This window comes from Oncorhynchus masou, chromosome 5 (genome assembly GCF_036934945.1).
Source record: "Oncorhynchus masou masou isolate Uvic2021 chromosome 5, UVic_Omas_1.1, whole genome shotgun sequence".
Classification (NCBI taxonomy): domain Eukaryota; kingdom Metazoa; phylum Chordata; class Actinopteri; order Salmoniformes; family Salmonidae; genus Oncorhynchus; species Oncorhynchus masou.
In genome coordinates this window covers 7,313,932-7,336,496 of record NC_088216.1, presented here as the reverse complement: position 1 = coordinate 7,336,496, position 22,565 = coordinate 7,313,932, and the positions used below count along the sequence as shown (strand labels likewise).

Here is a 22,565-nt window from a genome sequence, read left to right as displayed (position 1 = left end):
GGATGGACACTCTGTGGACAGAAAGAGAGAGAGAGAAAGAGAGAGGGAAATATATATATATAGAGAGGGAAAGATATAGAGAGAGTAGGAGAGGGAGAGAGAGAGGAAATGCATGTGTTCTTTGAAACACAACTTTCCATAATTTTCTCTAAACACATTCAAGTACTGTATAAAACACAAACACACTAACAAACAATCTAAATGAATGATAAGAGACTTACTGCCAGCGTGTCATAGTCAGGGGACATGGTCCTCATGTTCAGACCTGTGTACGTGTCACTGTTACAGTCAGGACGGACACTCTGTGGGGAGACAGAGAGACAGAGAGAACGAGAGACAGAGAGACAGAGAGAGAGAGACAGAGAGACAGAGACAGAGAGAGAGAGAGAGAGAGAGACAGAGAGAGAGACAGAGAGAGAGAGAGAGAGACAGAGAGACAGAGACAGAGAGAGAGAAGAGACAGAGACAGAGAAGAGACAGAGAGAGACAGAGAGAGGGAGAGAGACAGAGAGAGAGACAGAGACAGAGAGAGAGAGAGAGGAGAGAGAGAGAGAGAGAGAGAGAGAGACAGAGAGAGAGACAGAGAGAGAGAGAGAGAGAGAGAGAGAGAGAGAGAGACAGAGAGAGAGAGAGAGAGAGAGAGAGAGAGAGAGACAGAGAGAGAGAGAGAGAGAGAGAGAGAGAGACAGAGACAGAGAGAGAGAGAGAGAGAGAGAGAGAGAGAGACAGAGACAGAGAGAGAGAGAGAGAGAGAGAGAGACAGAGAGAGAGACAGGGAGAGAGACAGAGAGAGAGACAGAGGGAGAGGGAGAGGGAGAGACGTAACAATGAAAATAGTATGAAAGAGACTGTCTTGACAGTAAATGAATGAAAATGGAGTTGTAACTCAGGGTTTCCCAAACTCGGAGCTGGACCTCCCCTGGGTGGGGTGCACATTTTGTTTTTTGCCCAAACACTACACGGGGGGGGGGGGACAGAGAGAGGTGTAACTGATAACTGATAGAATCACCTGTGTGTCTGTTGTCGCATCACTTCCTCCTGTGATACTCCTGTAATGAGGGACAGAGTGAGTTCTGCTCTCTACTGACCTCTAGTGGAAGGAGATATGTTACTAATACAGTTTAGCAGTTAAGGGCATTGGGCCAATAAATACCTTTATGAATGAATTAAGTTAGTAACAAATCTGAGTGTTAAGGTGAAAGAATAATACAAATATCAGTTTTCCTTCTTCACTCACCTGAACCACATGAGTCCAGAGAGACAGAGGATGAGAACCAGAACAACCACTATGATTCCTACAGCTGCAGTCACAACTGAGGTTTGTTTCACTATAATACAATATGGATGATATGAGAACAACAGTACAGGATATTTGTTAACTGATCTATCTGAATGTATGATAGTTATAACACAAAGTATGAAAAGCCAAACTAGAAATATGAATATTAGCTTGAAACATAATTTTGTGTTGAAATATATAAGATGAAACTTCACCTGGTAAAATGATCATCAGAGCTGTAGAGTTCCTAGATCCTCTTCTATTCCAGGCCTCACAGTGGTAATGTCCACTGTCCACTGACTTGAAGTTACTGATGTTGTACATCTGTCCACATCCATTTAGAAAAGTCTCATTTTGAAAGTACCAGGTGTATTTGTCCACAGGTGGGTTGGCATCACTGCTGCAGGACAGAGTCACTGAACTGCCCTCCACTATTTCACCAGAGGGACTGACTGACAATGAGGTGTTCCTTGGGCCATCTGGTGGACAATATGTAACAACAGTGTTTTAAATAGTGTTTTACTTGTTATTGAAATATGATTTAAATTGATTTCTGATTAAAGATGAGGTAACTTACACAGAACGTCCACAAACACATCAAGAATTGAGTTATTCCATCCTTTATTCTCAGCCTCACAGTAATATTCTCCTCTGTCCTCAGAGATGATGTTAGTGATGCTGTAACTCTGTCCTGATGCTTTTGGTGAGGTTACGTTCTTCTTGTACCAGGTGTATTTGTCCACAGGTGGGTTGGCATCACTGCTGCAGGTCAGAGTCACTGAACTGCCCTCCACTATTTCACCAGAGGGACTGACTGACACTGAGGGGTTCTTTGGTTTATCTGATGTAAAGGAGAATTTGTCAGAGGGATATGACTAGTATATTTACCACAGTAGTATATTTACCACAGTAGTATATTTACCACAGTAGTATATTTACCACAGTAGTATATTTACCACAGTAGTATATTTACCACAGTAGTATATTTACCACAGTAGTATATTTACCACAGTAGTATATTTACCACAGTAGTATATTTACCACAGTAGTTATTTACCACAGTAGTATATTTACCACAGTAGTATATTTAACACAGTAGTATATTTAACACAGTAGTATATTTACCACAGTAGTATATTTAACACAGTAGTATATTTAACACAGTAGTATATTTAACACAGTAGTATATCTACCACAGTAGTATATCTACCACAGTAGTATATTTAACACAGTAGTATATTTACAGCACAGTAGTATATTTACCACAGTAGTATATTTACCACAGTAGTATATTTACCACAGTAGTATATTTACCACAGTAGTATATTTACCACAGTAGTATATTCACCACAGTAGTATATTTACCACAGTAGTATATTTACCACAGTAGTATATTTACCACAGTAGTATATTTAACACAGTTGTATAATTACCACAGTAGTATATTTACCACAGTAGTATATTTACCACAGTAGTATAATTACCACAGTAGTATATTTACCACAGTAGTATATTTACCACAGTAGTATATTTACCACAGTAGTATATTTACCACAGTAGTATATTTACCACAGTAGTATATTTACCACAGTAGTATATCTACCACAGTAGTATATCTACCACAGTAGTATATCTACCACAGTAGTATATTTACAAATGACATGTCATGTCAAAAATAAATTATCTGTTTAGTTAGAGAACTATCTAAAACTCTAACTTACACAAAACGTTAACAAATACTCATTTGGAGATGATATGCTTAAGGACTGCTTCATTTAGTTATAATTGTTTTGCTACCTTCTCATTGAAACACTGAGCTGTACTTTACTCACATTTCACATCCATGTTGATGGTCCCAGACCTGTCTGTCCCCATCTCATTCTGGGACTCACAGTAGTACTCTCCACTGTCAGATGACTGGATGTGACTGAAGACATGCTGTGGTCCTGTCATACTCTGATAGTCACCTCCGTTCTTCTTGTACCAGGTGTAACTCTTGACAGGTGGGTTGGCATCACTGCTGCAGGTCAGAGTCACTGAACTGCCCTCCACTATTTCACCAGAGGGACTGACTGACACTGAGGTCTTTGGTTTATCTGATGGAAAATACCAAATGTTTTGTCAAAGTAATATTAATTAGTAAAAAATATATTTTTGTTCTGTAATGATTGAGAAAGTAAGAGGTCTCTTTTGCCTGAATACATGATATTTGCTAAGTAGAATACTGTACTATTGTACTGTACTCACACACTGCAGGAGAGCTGAGACGGCCTTTTACAGCACAGAAGTAGCTGTCTGCATCCTCACTGCTGATGGAGTACATGGGGGAGGAGACACCTTGTACATTCTGTCCGTTCTTGTACCAGATGTAGGTGGGGTTGTCAGTCAGAGTACAGGTGGTGCTACAGGTCAGTGTCTTCTGTCCCTCTGCAGCAGGAGTCACCTTCACCTGCAGACCTGAAACAATATGTATAAAACCACATACACCTCTGTGTCAACAGGATGGTCAATGTATTTCTCCTGTAATTCATTATGATTTACAGTTGTATTATACAGTGTAGTATTACCTGTGACAGACAGAGTTGTTCCTGGGAAACTATGACCCCAGTCAATGTTTTGTGTTTTAAAAGTGAAGCGATACTCAGCTGAGTCCTCCTCTCTCAGATCTGTGATTCTCAGGGTGAAGGGACCTCTGTATGTTCCAGTGCACTTCACACGACGTGCATACCCTGGGTCAGTGGTTAGGTCTTCAGGGGTCGACTTATCACTTCTAAACCAGAATGATGATGTGGTGTAATAATAACCAACAGTACAGGATATGTCCACTGTTGACCCCTTTAAGACACAGATTCTCCTCTTGGTGTAAGTCACTCTGTAGCAGCTCTGACCCTGAACACCTGAAACACAGTGACATAACAAGAGGTCAACTAGATTGTATTCTCAGTTCTATCTAGAAATGCTAACAGTTCTTGAGTTCTCAAAGTGAAACCAAAACACACAGAGGTTAAACAGTATTGTTAATGAAGAAACACTCACACACTGCAGGAGAGAGGAGACCCTCATGGCCTTTTACAGCACAGGAGTAGCTGTCTGCAGCATCAGGGAGGACTGAATAGGGAGAAGTGTTGTCAGTTACTATCTGTCCGTTCTTGTACCAGATGTAGGTGGGGTTACCAGTCAGAACACAGGTGGTGATACAGGTCAGTGTCTTATACTCTGAAAACTGTTCAGGAGTCACCTTCACCTGAACACCTGAATTAAAGCAGAGCAAAAACAGATGACATCGTTTAGAATTAATGATTCATTTCCTGACTCTTCAACACTGTATAATGTGCTATGCAGTGTTACCTGTGACATACATACATCTATGACATTGTCTGTAATTTCTATGTAATGATGAATATGGAAGTATTTCCCTTCTCATTGACCTTAAATGACTGATTCTTCCTAAGTAGAATCCTAGTTTCATTCAGACTCACAGACTACAGGAGAGTGGAGAGCCGCGTGACCTTCAACAACACAGGAGTAAATGTCCACAGTAGAATCCCAGACCACCAGCATATTACTGGAGTGTTGTTGGGAAGTGGGCTCATCTACACGTTGTCCGTTCTTGTACCAGATGTAGGTGGGGTTGTCAGTCAGAGTACAGGTGGTGCTACAGGTCAGTGTCTTCTGTCCCTCTGCAGCAGGAGTCACCTTCACCTGCAGACCTGAAACAATATGTATAAAACCACATACACCTCTGTGTCAACAGGATGGTCAATGTATTTATCCTGTAATTCATTATGATTTACAGTTGCATCATACAGTGTAGTATTACCTGTGACAGACAGAGTTGTTCCTGGGAAACTATGACCCCATTCAAAGTTGTGTGTTTTAAAAGTGAAGCGATACTCAGCTGAGTCGTCCTCTCTCAGATCTGTGATTCTCAGGGAGGGACCTCTGTATGTTCCAGTGTACTCCACACGACCTGCATACCCTGGGTCAGTGGTTAGGTCTTCAGGGGTCGACTTATCACTTCTAAACCAGAATGATGATGTGGTGGAATAATAACTAACATAAGTACAGGATATGTCCACTGTTGACCCCTTCAAGACACAGATTCTCCTCTTGGTGTAAGTCACTCTGTAGCAGCTCTGACCCTGAACACCTGAAACATAAAGAGGACATCATTTACACAGTGGAATCGTGAGCTTCACTAATCTAAAGTAGTTAAGCCATCCTGTCTTGTCAAAGTGTTGCAGTCACAACTGTGAGGCCTGTTTAGCAGACAGAAGAGTTATACTTGAAAAGGTATACTAGAATACTGAGTTAAATTCACACTCACACACTGCAGGAGAGGGGAGATCCTCATGGCCTTTTACAGCACAGGAGTAGCTGTCTTTACTGTTACTGTAGACTGAGTATTTGTACTGGGGGAAGGTTCTCTCGTGTTGATGTTGTCCGTTCTTGTACCAGATGTAGGTGGGGTTGCCAGTCAGAGTACAGGTGGTGCTACAGGTGAGTGTCTTCTGTCCCTTTGCAGCAGTAGTCACCTTCACCTGCAGAGCTGGAGAAGATCACAACATTAAAACCCTGAATCACCTGTTCGATAGTTTAATCACATGATGCAAGACATTCTCAAACTCATTTAATTATTAAATCTGTTTCATATATGCAAATCCAATTTCTAGACCTAAATGGACAGTAGATATTAATTCAACAGATTAGCAGCATAAAGCATATTACTGTACCTGTTACAGACAGAGTGACTCCAGGACTTCCAGAATATTTCCCTCCGGTCTGATCTGTTATAAATCTGAACTTGTACGTAGCTGAGTCTCTCTCTCTCAGGTCTGTGATTCTCAGGGTACAGTCTTTCTTCTTATCCCCATGATACTCCAGACGACCTGCATACTCTGGGTTCTGACCTAGATCTTCAGGTTCTATACCAGTCCCCCATTTAGTGAACCAGAAGGTTGTTGTGACTGTATAACCACTGGGATATGTGTAAGAGCAGAACAGATTCACTGATGACCCCTTCAAGGTACAGATACTCTGACTGGTGTATGTAACAGCATCTACACTTCGGTCCGCAGGTAGTATAACTTTTTATAACTTTTCATTACATATCGTTATAGTACAACGGTTTGATTTGTCTAATCTTAGCAATTTCTTCTTAGCCAGCTACATAGCCGTCCTTGTATCAACGACAATTGCATAATTATCGTATTTCGTCGTCCTAACGTATCTGCCCAGCAGCTAGCTAAGCAGCTAGCTAAGCAGCTAAGCAGCTAGCTAACATCCACTGTCCACTAGCACTGTAGTAACTATTACACTCAACTGAACGACTCGATTAGCGTAGTGTCAGCTAGCTACATAGTTGTCTTCGTATCCAAGATAATTGTGCAGTTTAGAGTGTGTAGACTTAGAGTGATTATCTTAATTTACCGAGGTTAGCTAGCCAGCTATTTGTCGTCCTTAACGTAGGAAATGCTGCTAGCTAGCTAGCCAACAGCTAGCCAACCTCTACCGAATTGAACTCCAACTACCCGGTCAACATTCCGCGTCGTTCCACAGGTAGTATCACATTTTCATTTCACTTCATTACAGTACAACGGTTTGATTTGTTTGATCGTAGCTAGCCAGCTACATAGCCGTCTTTGTATCTAAGACAATTGTGTAGTCTAGAGCGATTTTCTAGGTTAGCTTTCTAGGTTAGCTGGCCAGCTATTGTCGTTCTTCTACTGTTTGAATAGCAGCACCGTAGTAACTATTACAGTACAACGGTTTGTTTTGTTTGATCGTAGCTAGCTAGATACATAGCCGTCTTTGTATCTAAGACAATTGTGTAGCCTAGAGCGATTTTCTAGGTTAGCCAGCCAGCTATTGTCGTTCTTTTAAGTAACGGAACGCAATCAACCTTGCTAGCTAGCCAGCTAGCCCCCGAATAGCAGCACTGTAGAAACTATTACACTCGACGGAACGACTTGATTAGTGTAGTGTCAACATCGCAGCCACTACCAGCTAGCCTACTCCAGCAGTACTGTTTCATTTCAATCATTTTAGTCAATAAGATTCTTGCTACGTAAGCTTAACTTTCTGAACATTCGAGACGTGTAGTCCACTTGTCATTCCAATCTCCTTTGCATTAGCATAGCCTCTTCTCTACCCTGTTAACTATGTGTCTATCTATCCCTGTTCTCTCCTCTCTGCACAGACCATACAAACGCTCCACACCGCGTGGCCGCGGCCACCCTAATCTGGTGGTCCCAGCGCGCACGACCCACGTGGAGTTCCTGGTCTCCGGTAGCCTCTGGAACTGCCGATCTGCGGCCAACAAGGCAGAGTTCATCTCAGCCTATGCCTCCCTCCAGTCCCTCGACTTCCTGGCACTGACGGAAACATGGATCACCACAGATAACACTGCTACTCCTACTGCTCTCTCTTCGTCCACCCACGTGTTCTCGCACACCCCGAGAGCTTCTGGTCAGCGGGGTGGTGGCACCGGGATCCTCATCTCTCCCAAGTGGTCATTCTCTCTCTCTCCCCTTACCCATCTATCTATCGCCTCCTTTGAATTCCATGCTGTCACAGTTACCAGCCCTTTCAAGCTTAACATTCTTATCATTTATCGCCCTCCAGGTTCCCTCGGAGAGTTCATCAATGAGCTTGATGCCTTGATAAGCTCCTTTCCTGAGGACGGCTCACCTCTCACAGTCCTGGGCGACTTTAACCTCCCCACGTCTACCTTTGACTCATTCCTCTCTGCCTCCTTCTTTCCACTCCTCTCCTCTTTTGACCTCACCCTCTCACCTTCCCCCTACTCACAAGGCAGGCAATACGCTCGACCTCATCTTTACTAGATGCTGTTCTTCCACTAACCTCACTGCAACTCCCCTCCAAGTCTCCGACCACTACCTTGTATCCTTTTCCCTCTCGCTCTCATCCAACACTTCCCACACTGCCCCTACTCGGATGGTATCGCGCCGTCCCAACCTTCGCTCTCTCTCCCCGCTACTCTTTCCTCTTCCATCCTTTCATCTCTTCCCTCTGCTCATACCTTCTCCAACCTTTCTCCTGACTCTGCCTCCTCAACCCTCCTCTCTTCCCTTTCTGCATCCTTTGACTCTCTATGTCCCCTATCCTCCAGGCCGGCTCGGTCCTCCCCTCCCGCTCCGTGGCTCGATGACTCATTGCGAGCTCACAGAACAGAGCTCCGGGCAGCCGAGCGGAAATGGAGGAAAACCCGCCTCCCTGCGGACCTGGCATCCTTTCACTCCCTCCTCTCTACATTTTCCTCCTCTGTCTCTGCTGCTAAAGCCACTTTCTACCACTCTAAATTCCAAGCATCTGCCTCTAACCCTAGGAAGCTCTTTGCCACCTTCTCCTCCCTTCTGAATCCTCCTCCCCCTCCCCCCCCCTCCTCCCTCTCTGCAGATGACTTCGTCAACCATTTTGAAAAGAAGGTCGACGACATCCGATCCTCGTTTGCTAAGTCAAACGACACCGTTGGTTCTGCTCACACTGCCCTACCCTGTGCTCTGACCTCTTTCTCCCCTCTCTCTCCAGATGAAATCTCGCTTCTTGTGACGGCCGGCCGCCCAACAACCTGCCCGCTCGACCCTATCCCCTCCTCTCTCCTCCAGACCATTTCCGGGGACCTTCTCCCTTACCTCACCTCGCTCATCAACTCATCCCTGACCGCTGGCCACGTCCCTTCCGTCTTCAAGAGAGCGAGAGTTGCACCCCTTCTGAAGAAACCTACACTCGATCCCTCCGATGTCAACAACTACAGACCAGTATCCCTTCTTTCTTTTCTCTCCAAAACTCTTGAACGTGCCGTCCTTGGCCAGCTCTCCCTCTATCTCTCTCAGAATGACCTTCTTGATCCAAATCAGTCAGGTTTCAAGACTAGTCATTCAACTGAGACTGCTCTTCTCTGCATCACGGAGGCGCTCCGCACTGCTAAAGCTAACTCTCTCTCCTCTGCTCTCATCCTTCTAGACCTATCGGCTGCCTTCGATACTGTGAACCATCAGATCCTCCTCTCCACCCTCTCCGAGTTGGGCATCTCCGGCGCGGCCCACGCTTGGATTGCGTCCTACCTGACAGGTCGCTCCTACCAGGTGGCGTGGCGAGAATCTGTCTCCTCGCCACGCGCTCTCACCACTGGTGTCCCCCAGGGCTCTGTTCTAGGCCCTCTCCTATTCTCGCTATACACCAAGTCACTTGGCTCTGTCATAACCTCACATGGTCTCTCCTATCATTGCTATGCAGACGACACACAATTAATCTTCTCCTTTCCCCCTTCTGATGACCAGGTGGCGAATCGCATCTCTGCATGTCTGGCAGACATATCAGTGTGGATGACGGACCACCACCTCAAGCTGAACCTCGGCAAGACGGAGCTGCTCTTCCTCCCGGGGAAGGGACTGCCCGTTCCATGATCTCGCCATCACGGTTGACAACTCCATTGTGTCCTCCTCCCAGAGCGCTAAGAACCTTGGCGTGATCCTGGACAACACCCTGTCGTTCTCAACCAACATCATGGCGGTGGCCCGTTCCTGTAGGTTCATGCTCTACAACATCCGCAGAGTACGACCCTGCCTCACACAGGAAGCGGCGCAGGTCCTAATCCAGGCACTTGTCATCTCCCGTCTGGATTACTGCAACTCGCTGTTGGCTGGGCTCCCTGCCTGTGCCATTAAACCCCTACAACTCATCCAGAACGCCGCAGCCCGTCTGGTGTTCAACCTTCCCAAGTTCTCTCACGTCACCCCGCTCCTCCGCTCTCTCCACTGGCTTCCAGTTGAAGCTCGCATCCGCTACAAGACCATGGTGCTTGCCTACGGAGCTGTGAGGGGAACGGCACCGCAGTACCTCCAGGCTCTGATCAGGCCCTACACCCAAGCAAGGGCACTGCGTTCATCCACCTCTGGCCTGCTCGCCTCCCTACCATTGAGGAAGTACAGTTCCCGCTCAGCCCAGTCAAAACTGTTCGCTGCTCTGGCCCCCCAATGGTGGAACAAACTCCCTCACGACGCCAGGACAGCGGAGTCAATCACCACCTTCCGGAGACACCTGAAACCCCACCTCTTCAAGGAATACCTAGGATAGGATAAGTAATCCTTCTCACCCCCCCCCTTAATGACTTAGATGCACTATTGTAAAGTGGCTGTTCCACTGGATGTCAGAAGGTGAATTCACCAATTTGTAAGTCGCTCTGGATAAGAGCGTCTGCTAAATGACTTAAATGTAAATGTAAATGTAACACTCCAGCCATACTGACCCAGTACCACTGAAACACAAGTCACACAACACAATGGTATCAGAATGAAGACAAGATATATTGCCTCACAGTGACTGTAGGGTTTGCCAACACTTTGTTGCCATAGTTCCTGATTTGAGTGTGAATGGAAACCACAGATAAGCATCACTCAGTGAGGTGTGAAAGATAACTATTTAAAGTGAAGTGGCGATGCCTAACAGAACACACCAGAATAACATTATGATTCTTATCCTTTTAGAAATGTCTGTAGATTGTTAAACAGAGCAACTAAAAGATAAGAATGAGACCATACCTGCTACAGACCAGAGAAAGACCACCAACACACTTCCTGCTGTTCTCAAGGACATTGTTGCATCTCCCACCCTGCAGTCTGAGAAACATAAACAACAACACTCTCTATAGCTGGTGAATAACTACATACAAACCATCAGGGACAGCAGGTAGGGCTCTAGTCAAAAGTAGTGCACTCTATAGTGAATATGGTGTCATTTGGGATGCAGTTATAACAACACATCATCATCACAGCCTTGGGTGGATGGTGTGTAAATCACATTCTTCATAATAGTTTGGTAATATGGTGTGTCAGCGGTATCAGCAGGTCATCTAGCGGTTAAGAACGTTGGGCCAGTAACTGAAACATTACTGGTTCAAATCCCAGACCTGGCAAGGTGGAAACCTCTGCCATTTTGAGCAAGGCAGTTACCACCAGCTTGAATGACACCTCCTATCCCCAAGCTGTGAGGATAAACAACAAGTCACACACACCTTTTATATCATCATTATATGATAGTGTCTGTATTTACAAAGAGTCTCAGAGAAGGATCTAGCATTAGTTTTCCCATTTAGATCATAATTATATGGACCAGGAGGACCTGATCCTAGATCAGCTCTCCATGTCTGAGACCCTTGAGGAGATGACTTACGGCTAAAAACAAAAAACTATATTTCAAGATATCAAGAGTACTTACAGACTGAAGGGGAGAGTCTTGTACAGTGAGTTAACTGACTGGTATTGAGTGGGAACTGCTGGTAAGTGTGTGTTCTGTGGTTGATACATATTTATAGTAGTCAGAACACAAGTAGCTGATGCAGAACAGTCCTTTCCTTCCTCTTTAAGACATTAACATGCATGAGGACCAGAACAGCATGTCAGAGAACGGAGGTTACTGTATTAGAGAGGGTCCTACATTTCTATAATAGACAAAATGTCTCCCATTTCCACTTTCAATAAATACAGAACCATGTTAACAATATGTTGACTATTCTATATGGAATGTTTATAATATCTTAGAATGTGTTGCCTTGTCCCTCTGAGTTCTACATGGAACAGGTCAAAGTTCCATTTACATTTGGACAGTTCCATGATGTCATTCATTCTATTCTACAAACACATTCAATTAATCAGATAGAATGGTGAAACACAACATTGGCTACTTGACAAAGTCACATTTAATCACCCAAACACTGATGTCTGTAGTAGTACAATATGCCACTGTCATTTCTTTACACTGATTGCGTCCCAAATAGTGCACTTCCTTTGACCAGAGCCCTATGGGTATGCTATGACCGTGTGTGTTTACATGCCCTCTCAACTTGATTGGCCTGCAGCCCTGTCAATCACCCTTTGCACCGCTGTTCATCCAACCAATCAGGGTGCTTGGATGTGCTGCAGGACACCGCCTCCCCTCACCTTCAGTTAGTGCACGACATGGTCAGTCTTGAGAAGAAGTGTTGTGTTGCTGATAGACTTTTGACATGCAGTTCCTTACTGCAGTGTGAGACCAGCGAATATAACCACACAATAATATAAAACATCTTCAAATGGAAACAGATGTGTCTGCATGTATGTGGTGCTGGTGACCATCAAGAGTAGAGAGACGGGCCTCAACACCATGTTCTAACCAGACAGCACTATAGTGGGCAGAACCTAAACCACTCAGCATTAAGTACGCAGCAGGTCTCGGCATATCCAGCTAACCGCTCAGACGAGATCCAGCTGTTACACATGTAAAAACGGTCTGGATGACCTCTACTAATCCCTAGGTACTGACTCAGGAATGTGTGAAGGACCACAGGGACGTCAAAGGGTGTTATTGTGACCACAACAAGGCCCTCCGGTTCACTTTGGGTTCTTATACAACAGGATTTCTAGGAGGAAAGAGATACATGAAAATATAACTAAACCTTCTCTCCAGCTGCTTCTTACCCATTGTGCTTTTTGTCCCTTCCTGCCTCCCGTCCAGGATGAGAACAATCAGAAGTCCATGCATCTGTTCAACAACGTCACTTAGTGATACTTCCTGTGGGTGTGGCCTATCAGAAGGGATGCCCATATTTACCCCCACCCCATGTTCTATCCCATAATCAGACTCAATGGGACTGTCAGGGGGGTAAACCTCTCCATTGGATCTTCACCCTCCCATCCACCCCTAACTCCTCCTTCCTACCTGGGAAAGTATGACACTAGTTAGGGGGTCAAGAAACATATGACATCACATTCTCACTAAACAATAATGTATTCTATTCTCTAACTACTATTTGGACAAAATGGTGGATATTCATCTATGGACAAAGGCTTTAAATCAAGAAATAATCTGAACTTGTTAACTGTGAGATGCAATATTATCAATCATCGAACATTCCGGTATGTTCCATCTTTGTGTTCCTGAGTGGAATTCCCTCGCTGGTGCAGCTACCTTCAACACTCCAAACATCCATGATGTCATAATGTGTCTGCATGATGTGTTTTAAAATGGCAATACATCATATTTCATGTAACTGGACATTGCTCCTTCTGAAAGTGTCTGTGTTTATTTTGTACTGACATGATGATGTTGAAGGTGAATAAAACACTATTGTTCTACAAACCAATGTAAATGTATTATTTGTAGTTACTATATGTACTGTAAAGTACAAGAGGTGAGATGTTGAAAGCTTTCCGTTTTCTCTCCACAGAAGATACTGTTATAACAAGGTGAAAACAATGACAATTAAGTTTATTCTGAAAGGTTGATTACAAAAAATATCACACTTCATACATGATTATTTTAAGCGATAAGAAACGTTGCATCAAGCAGAACTCTTTCCTGGACATTGAGGCAAAATTGTGCCTTAACTTTGTCATAAAAACTTTTTTTAAATCACACAAACTTATATTATGTGTATCATGTTACAGGACCATATGAAGTAATACATTCATTCATATTTAGTCTCACAAGTCTGATGATTCTTTCAGACAGATACTAAATAATAGTTATGTAGAATATAACTGAACCTCCAGGCTGCCTAATTCAGATATAAAACGTTTTGGTCAAAAGTTCTTATTATCAGATTCCGAGTTTGCTGTAACTTAAAAAATATTAGAAAAAAATAGTTATTCAATATTTACAAGGTTAATTTCTTATTGATCATAGATGTAAAGGCAAAACTGACCCTAGATACGCACTCCTACTCTAAGTGTGAATAGAGTAGTTCTGTGTGACTCAGTTTGTACAGAATGGCTCATGGGTTCCATTCCTGCTGGGACTTCCCATATGAAGGATTTATGCACCCATGACTGTAATGACTGAGTGAATGACTTTGGATAGAAGTGTCTGCTAGATGGTATATATTAGGTTTATGGAGTCTGAATCAAAGTCTAGAGAGCTGGTTGTTATGGATGTAGAAAAGTTAAACCACAAATCCTCCACAGTATAGATGTCAACCCTACTCCCTATCAGTCTGGTCCTAGAAGACTGACCATCACATTCAATGATAGCTCCTATCACCAAGCTGTGAGGCTAAACAGCAAGTGACTCACACACACACAAGTACAGACACTATCTGTAGGGGAAGGTACATAAGGCCCATTGAGTCTACATCAAAGTCTCGAGAGCTGGCTGTTATGGACGTAGAAAAGTACAAACACACATCCTACACAGTATAGATGTCAACACTTCTCCCTACCCTGGTTAACAGGGAGGTGATGCTGAGTCAGTTCATCTGAACCAACAACACTTACTGGCAGTGCAGAGAAACAAGAAGTATCCTACTGTAAGTGTGAGTTCTGTGGTTGACACATTTCAAAAGTAGCCCAGTCAGGATGTTAAGACATTAACGTGCAAAAACAACATGTCAGAAAATAGTTGTATTTGTATATTTGAGGAGGGGCCTAGATTTTATAAACAGGCTAAATATGACCCATTCCCATCACTCCTCATCAGCTGCCTCAAAGTGGTACTGAAGGTTCCAGTGTTCTAGACTAGAGCGCCACCTACTGGCATCTCAACATTACTGCAGCCTCCAGTCCTCATATTATGTCCTCATTCCTTTGGCAGTAATAGGAATAAAATGAATGGATAGTGTTCCATTCATTCCAGCCATTACAATGAGTCCATCCTCCTATATCTCCGCCCACCAGCCTCCTCTGTTGTACAGTACTTTTAGTAGCTTTAGCTAGCAGATAATCCAACATCACCAGAACATCACCATAGCCTGCTGTATTGACTGTGTCATGTATTGTAGTCTGCTGTCCCTAAATTATGCAGTTCAGTCAACTCAACATTCCAAATCAATATACAGTCCTGTGTGCATATATTTTACATATGGGTGGTCCTGGTAACCAAACCCATTACGTTGCAGGTGCCATGTTCTACCAACTGAGTTACATAGGAACATGTTCTGTATAGTCTAATGTTTCTCACTGTGTGTCATGTTAATACTACTCCTAAACACAACCCACCATCACTGTGTCTCATGTTAATACTACTCCTAAACACAACCCACCATCACTGTGTCTCATGTTAATACTACTCCTAAACACAACCCACCATCACTGTGTCTCATGTTAATACTACTCCTAAACACAACCCACCATCACTGTGTCTCATGTTAATACTACTCCTAAACACAACCTACCATCACTGTGTCTCATGTTAATACTACTCCTAAACACAACCCTCCATCACTGTGTCTCATGTTAATACTACTCCTATACACAACCCTCCATCACTGTGTCTCATGTTAATACTACTCCTAAACACAACCCACCATCACTGTGTCTCATGTTAATACTACTCCTAAACACAACCCACCAACACTGTGTCTCATGTTAATACTACTACTAAACACAACCCACCATCACTGTCTCATGTTAATACTACTCCTAAACACAACCCACCATCACTGTCTCATGTTAATACTACTCCTAAACACAACCCACCATCACTGTGTCTCATGTTAATACTACTCCTAAAGCTCTTGTGAAGCATCAACTCATCACTCTCACTCTTACTGTCACTCTGTTGCTCTCAGAGCTCTTAAAATAGCATAACGTCTTCATGTGAAACACCATGTACAATGTACTTCCCATCTTTAGTAGCATAGAATATAGCTCAGAATTTGCCAAGGGGGCCAATCATATTGGTCGTGACTGTAAATCCACAAATCAGATTAATATGTCAAAATGCATTCACACGCACAGTTATTCTTGACCCTGTTATACTGTGGCAGTGAACATGACCCTATTGAATAGAGATCTGGGTATTACTGGTATACTCTACTGATCATGTTTTAACATGTAAATGAATAAACTCAACTAAACTAAACACATGAAACCCCAGTCCAGGGTCAGTATTCACAAAGTGTATCAGAGTAGGAGAGCTGATCTGGGATCAGTTTAGCCTTTTAGATCATAATTATATGGACCGTCTGAGACACTTTATGAATACAGGCCCTGATGTAACAACCAAAACACAGTTCAATATAAACCAACAAGTTCAAAGTTACTGTAAGTAATTTGATGTTTGGCTAAAAACATCAAAACTAAAACTATATTTCAAGATATTGTCAAGTGTACTTACAGAGTGAAGTGAAGGGGAGAGGTCTTGTACAGTTAGTCAACTTACTGTCACTGTGTGGAAACAAGAAGTAGTCTACTGTAAGTGTTAGTAGAAGCAGGCGTAGCCTATGTGTGAGATCTGTGGTTGATACATTTTAAAGTAGTCTAGTCAGGCCATTAACATGCAGCAACAACATGTCACATAAGGGATGTTACTGTATCTGAATAGAAAATGGTCTAAAGTCAGAATACTGTAGTTGCATTTCTTTATTTGAGGAGTGGACCTGCATGTTTTACAAGAGACAAGATGTGACCCATTCCCATCACTCCTCATCAGCTGGTACTGAAGGTTCCAGAACAGATGAAAGGGGAGTATCTTTGGTTCCAGTGTTCTAGACTAGAGCTCTCCCTACTGACATCTCAACATTACTGCAGCTACCAGGCCTCATATGTCCCTTATTGTCCGATGAAAATATACAAAATAGAAGGTAAAATAACATGACGCTGCTGTTATTCAGTGATAAACAAGCATTTTTGTGCATCACACAGCTACTCTGAATGTACTGGATTGTGAACAATATGATGTGTTGCCGCTGAATTATAGCAAGACCCCATAGTTAACTAGTGAGCTAGTTAGTTAGCAAGTGAGCTAGTTAGTTAACTAGTGAGCTAGTTAGTTAGCTAGTGAGCTTGTTAGCTAACATTTAGCTATCAACATTAGCTAGCTAGAAACAACAGACAACAGTGAGATGTCATTATGCCAAGGCCAAGGCAAGCTGCTCTGAGTTTCCACTGTCTTCTTGTGTGAAAGAGATGTCTTCAGCTCACTGATCTTCAGAACAACAGACCCAAAGGGAACCCTGACATGCATATACAGTGCCTTGCGAAAGTATTCGGCCCCCTTGAACTTTGCGACTTTTTGCCACATTTCAGGCTTCAAACATAAAGATATCAAACTGTATTTTTTTGTGAAGAATCAACAACAATTGGGACACAATCATGAATTTGAACGACATTTATTGGATATTTCAAACTTTTTTTAACATTTCAAAAACTGAAAAATTGGGCGTCCAAAATTATTCAGCCCCTTTACTTTCAGTGCAGCAAACTCTCTCCAGAAGTTCAGTGAGGATCTCTGAATGATCCAATGTTGACCTAAATGACTAATGATGATAAATACAATCCACCTGTGTGTAATTAAGTCTCCGTATAAATGCACCTGCACTGTGATAGTCTCAGAGGTCCGTTAAAAGCGCAGAGAGCATCATGAAGAACAAGGAACACACCAGGCAGGTCCGAGATACTGTTGTGAAGAAGTTTAAAGCCGGATTTGGATACAAAAAGATTTCCCAAGCTTTAAACATCCCAAGGAGCACTGTGCAAGCGATAATATTGAAATGGAAGGAGTATCAGACCACTGCAAATCTACCAAGACCTGGCCGTCCCTCTAAACTTTCAGCTCATACAAGGAGAAGACTGATCAGAGATGCAGCCAAGAGTCCCATGATCACTCTGGATGAACTGCAGAGATCTACAGCTGAGGTGGGAGACTCTGTCCATAGGACAACAATCAGTCGTATATTGCACAAATCTGGCCTTTATGGAAGAGTGGCAAGAAGAAAGCCATTTCTTAACCTCTTGAAACTCTAGGGGCGCTATATCATTTTTGGATAAAAAGACGTGCCCGTTTTAAACGCAATATTTTGTCACAAAAAGATGCTCGACTATGCATATAATTGGTAGCTTTGGAAAGAAAACACTCTGACGTTTCCAGAACTGCAAAGATATTTTCTGTGCGTGCCCTAGAACGTGAGCTACAGGCAAAACCAAGATGAAACGGCATCCAGGAAATGAGCAGGGTTTTTGAGGCTCCGTTTTCCATTGTCTCCTTATATGGCTGTGAATGCGAGAGGAATGAGCCTGCCCTTTCTGTCGTTTCCCCAAGGTGTCTGCAGCATTGTGACGTATTTGTAGGCATATCATTGGAAAATTGACCATAAGAGACCACATTTACCAGGTGTCCGCCCGGTGTCCTGCGCCGAAATTGGTGCGCAAACCTCAGCTGCAAGTATTTTTCCATGGAATTCAGAGAAGAAAGCAGGCTTCCACGAACGATATATCAATGAAGAGATATGTGAAAAAACACCTTGAGGATTGATTCCAAACAACGTTTGCCAAGTTTCGGTCGATATTATGGAGTTAATTCGGAAAAAGTTTGACGTTGTTGGTGACTGAATTTTCGGTTCGTTTCGGTAGCCAAATGTGATGTACAAAACGGAGCGATTTCTACTACACAAAGATGCTTTCAGGAAAAACTGAACATTTGCTATGTAACTGAGAGTCTCCTCATTGAAAACATCCGAAGCTCTTCAAAGGTAAATTATTTTATTTATTTGGTTATCTGTTTTTTGTGAAAATGTTGCGTGCTAAATACTAGCTACTCAGCTAGCTTAGCATACTCTTACACAAATTAGTGAATAGCGATGGTTCAAAAGCATATTTTGAAAATCTGAGATGACAGTGTTGTTAAGAAAAGGCTAAGCTTTAGAGCAGGCACATTATTTTCATTTTATTTGCGATTTTCAGAAATCGTTAACGTTACATTATGCTAATGAGCTTGAGGCTATAACTGTATACAGGTTTTTTTCATAGCCAAACGTGAACAAAACGGAGCGATTTGTCCTACACAAATAATGTTTTTTTGAATAACTGAACATTTGCTATCTAACTGAGAGTCTCCTCATTGAAAACATCAGAAGCTCTTCAAAGGTAAATTATTTTATTTATTTGGTTATCTGGTTTTTGTGAAAATGTTGCGTGCTAAATGCTACTCAAAATGCTATGCTAGCTTTGCATACTCTTACACAAATTAGTCAATTTCTATGGTTCAAAAGCATATTTTGAAAATCTGAGATGACAGTGTTGTTAAGAAAAGGCTAAGCTTGAGAGCAGACGCATTATTTTCATTTTATTTGCGATTTTCAGAAATCGTTAACGTTGCGTTATGCTAATGAGCCTGAGGCTTTAGTCACAAACCCGGATCCGGGGTGGGGAGTTTCAAGAAGTTAAGAGCTTGTCATTAACCGTTTCACAGTAAGGAATACTACACCTGTTGTATTTGGTGCATTTGACTATTACAATTTGATTTGATTTGTGTGTTTAGGTGCTGGTCATTGCTCCCTCTGACACTGGGTTTCTGATCCTCTAAAAGTCGACGCCGTTTGCGGGGGGTGGGTTGGGGGGGTTCTACTAGCTGACATATGGAATTGATTCAAGGTGGTCATTCCATGGATCATTTAGATATTTGATTTAGATTTATAGTACCCCTTCAGGTAAACAAGGAGAATGACTAATGTTTGTGAGAGCAGGCAGATGACTGCAATATAGTCTGCCTGGAACATGCCCCATATTCAACTGTAATTCAATTCAAAATAACATTAATGTTTCCCATGTAGGGGCTTTTACTAGGCACCCTATGGCATCAGGCTGGCACTGAGTCTCACAATGACATCACAAGGGGTCACATGTCCAGTCACATGACCATATATACATACACAGCAAAACACATGATAACAACAGATGTCAGCCCCCTTAGTGTCTACAACATGGTCATCATAGAGGAGGTTCACTGGGCAGAGATCCCTTCAAGTTCTAATGATGATGTCATTTCCATGTTTCACAGCTCCGGCCGAGGGAGAGGGGGAAGGAAATCAGAGGTGCACTCCTCTTCACTTTGATTGACACTTCACACACTCATTATATATGTCCAGTGTTCTGTCTGGGGTAGTGTACCCCAGCCATGTGTGTGTTTAGTTAGGGGATGTTTAGTCTGCTTGTTGTAGGACAGTACTGTACAGTAGTGTACCCCAGCCATGTGTGTGTTTAGTTAGGGGATGTTTAGTCTGCTTGTTGTAGGACAGTACTGTACCCCAGCCATGTGTGTGTTTAGTTAGGGGATGTTAAGTCTGCTTGTTGTAGGACAGTACTGTACCCCAGCCATGTGTGTGTTTAGTTAGGGGATGTTAAGTCTGCTTGTTGTAGGACAGTACTGTACAGTAGTGTACCCCAGCCATGTGTGTGTTTAGTTAGGGGATGTTTAGTCTGCTTGTTGTAGGACAGAACTGTACAGTAGTGTACCCCAGCCATGTGTGTGTTTAGTTAGGGGATGTTAAGTCTGCTTGTTGTAGGACAGTACTGTACAGTAGTGTACCCCAGCCATGTGTGTGTTTAGTTAGGGGATGTTAAGTCTGCTTGTTGTAGGACAGTACTGTACCCCAGCCATGTGTGTGTTTAGTTAGGGGATGTTTAGTCTGCTTGTTGTAGGACAGTACTGTACAGTAGTGTACCCCAGCCATGTGTGTGTTTAGTTAGGGGATGTTAAGTCTGCTTGTTGTAGGACAGTACTGTACCCCAGCCATGTGTGTGTTTAGTTAGGGGATGTTTAGTCTGCTTGTTGTAGGACAGTACTGTACAGTAGTGTACCCCAGCCATGTGTGTGTTTAGTTAGGGGATGTTTAGTCTGCTTGTTGTAGGACAGTACTGTACAGTAGTGTACCCCAGCCATGTGTGTGTTTAGTTAGGGGATGTTAAGTCTGCTTGTTGTAGGACAGTACTGTACCCCAGCCATGTGTGTGTTTAGTTAGGGGATGTTAAGTCTGCTTGTTGTAGGACAGTACTGTACAGTAGTGTACCCCAGCCATGTGTGTGTTTAGTTAGGGGATGTTTAGTCTGCTTGTTGTAGGACAGAACTGTACAGTAGTGTACCCCAGCCATGTGTGTGTTTAGTTAGGGGATGTTAAGTCTGCTTGTTGTAGGACAGTACTGTACAGTAGTGTACCCCAGCCATGTGTGTGTTTAGGGAGGGGATGTTAAGTCTGCTTGTTGTAGGACAGTACTGTACAGTAGTGTACCCCAGCCATGTGTGTGTTTAGGGAGGGGATGTTTAGTCTGCTTGTTGTAGGACAGTACTGTACCCCAGCCATGTGTGTGTTTAGGGAGGGGATGTTAAGTCTGCTTGTTGTAGGACAGTACTGTACAGTACTGTACCCCAGCCATGTGTGTGTTTAGGGAGGGGATGTTAAGTCTGCTTGTTGTAGGACAGTACTGTACAGTACTGTACCCCAGCCATGTGTGTGTTTAGGGAGGGGATGTTTAGTCTGCTTGTTGTAGGACAGTACTGTACAGTACTGTACCCCAGCCATGTGTGTGTTTAGGGAGGGGATGTTAAGTCTGCTTGTTGTAGGACAGTACTGTACAGTACTGTAACCCAGCCATGTGTGTGTTTAGGGAGGGGATGTTAAGTCTGCTTGTTGTAGGACAGTACTGTACAGTAGTGTACCCCAGCCATGTGTGTGTTTAGGGAGGGGATGTTTAGTCTGCTTGTTGTAGGACAGTACTGTACAGTACTGTACCCCAGCCATGTGTGTGTTTAGGGAGGGGATGTTTAGTCTGCTTGTTGTAGGACAGTACTGTACAGTACTGTACCCCAGCCATGTGTGTGTTTAGGGAGGGGATGTTAAGTCTGCTTGTTGTAGGACAGTACTGTACAGTACTGTAACCCAGCCATGTGTGTGTTTAGGGAGGGGATGTTTAGTCTGCTTGTTGTAGGACAGTACTGTACAGTACTGTAACCCAGCCATGTGTGTGTTTAGGGAGGGGATGTTTAGTCTGCTTGTTGTAGGACAGTACTGTACCCCAGCCATGTGTGTGTTTAGGGAGGGGATGTTAAGTCTGCTTGTTGTAGGACAGTACTGTACAGTACTGTAACCCAGCCATGTGTGTGTTTAGGGAGGGGATGTTTAGTCTGCTTGTTGTAGGACAGTACTGTACAGTACTGTACCCCAGCCATGTGTGTGTTTAGGGAGGGGATGTTAAGTCTGCTTGTTGTAGGACAGTACTGTACAGTACTGTAACCCAGCCATGTGTGTGTTTAGGGAGGGGATGTTTAGTCTGCTTGTTGTAGGACAGTACTGTACAGTACTGTACCCCAGCCATGTGTGTGTTTAGGGAGGGGATGTTTAGTCTGCTTGTTGTAGGACAGTACTGTACAGTACTGTACCCCAGCCATGTGTGTGTTTAGGGAGGGGATGTTAAGTCTGCTTGTTGTAGGACAGTACTGTACAGTACTGTACCCCAGCCATGTGTGTGTTTAGGGAGGGGATGTTAAGTCTGCTTGTTGTAGGACAGTACTGTACAGT

The 22,565-nt window shown here is 43.3% G+C and overlaps 2 protein-coding genes and 1 long non-coding RNA gene across 3 annotated transcripts in view; all 3 read right to left on the bottom strand.

Annotated features, from left to right (window-relative positions):
- The window catches only part of LOC135532141 (uncharacterized), an 83,304-nt gene extending 81,552 nt beyond the window's left edge, over positions 1-1,752 (bottom strand). The window contains exons 1-2 of the long non-coding RNA XR_010454301.1: positions 1,495-1,752; positions 1,238-1,328 (exon numbers count right to left, since the gene is read on the bottom strand). This is a non-coding gene — a long non-coding RNA (uncharacterized LOC135532141). The remainder of the gene's footprint in view (positions 1-1,237; positions 1,329-1,494) is intronic.
- LOC135525250 (uncharacterized) overlaps positions 1-16,426 on the bottom strand; it is a 68,267-nt gene extending 51,841 nt beyond the window's left edge. Inside the window, exon 1 of the mRNA XM_064952975.1 lies at positions 16,391-16,426. The gene's annotated coding sequence lies outside the window, so the exon portion shown is untranslated. The remainder of the gene's footprint in view (positions 1-16,390) is intronic.
- LOC135525774 (B-cell receptor CD22-like) lies at positions 1,837-6,968 on the bottom strand. Its single transcript, XM_064953604.1, has 8 exons — positions 6,013-6,968; positions 5,607-5,828; positions 4,759-5,429; positions 4,316-4,531; positions 3,847-4,176; positions 3,527-3,736; positions 3,112-3,375; positions 1,837-2,120 (listed from the first exon to the last, which is right to left on the bottom strand). The coding sequence occupies exons 3-8, from the start codon at positions 4,838-4,840 to the stop codon at positions 1,837-1,839; spliced, it is 1,386 nt and encodes a 461-aa protein (XP_064809676.1). The 5' UTR covers positions 4,841-5,429; positions 5,607-5,828; positions 6,013-6,968.
- Positions 16,427-22,565: the final 6,139 nt, after the last annotated feature.

Bases quoted from the DNA above. Each gene is read 5' to 3' on its own strand.
- LOC135525774 (XM_064953604.1), bottom strand. From the start codon at position 4,840: ATGCTGGTGGTCTGGGATTCTACTGTGGACATTTACTCCTGTGTTGTT. The intron at 4,177-4,315 runs GTGAGTGTTTCT...ACTGTGTTTCAG, and splicing joins TCTCCTCTCTCCTGCAGTGT to GTGTTCAGGGTCAGAGCTGC. The intron at 3,737-3,846 runs GTAATACTACAC...ATATTGTTTCAG, and splicing joins AACAACTCTGTCTGTCACAG to GTCTGCAGGTGAAGGTGACT.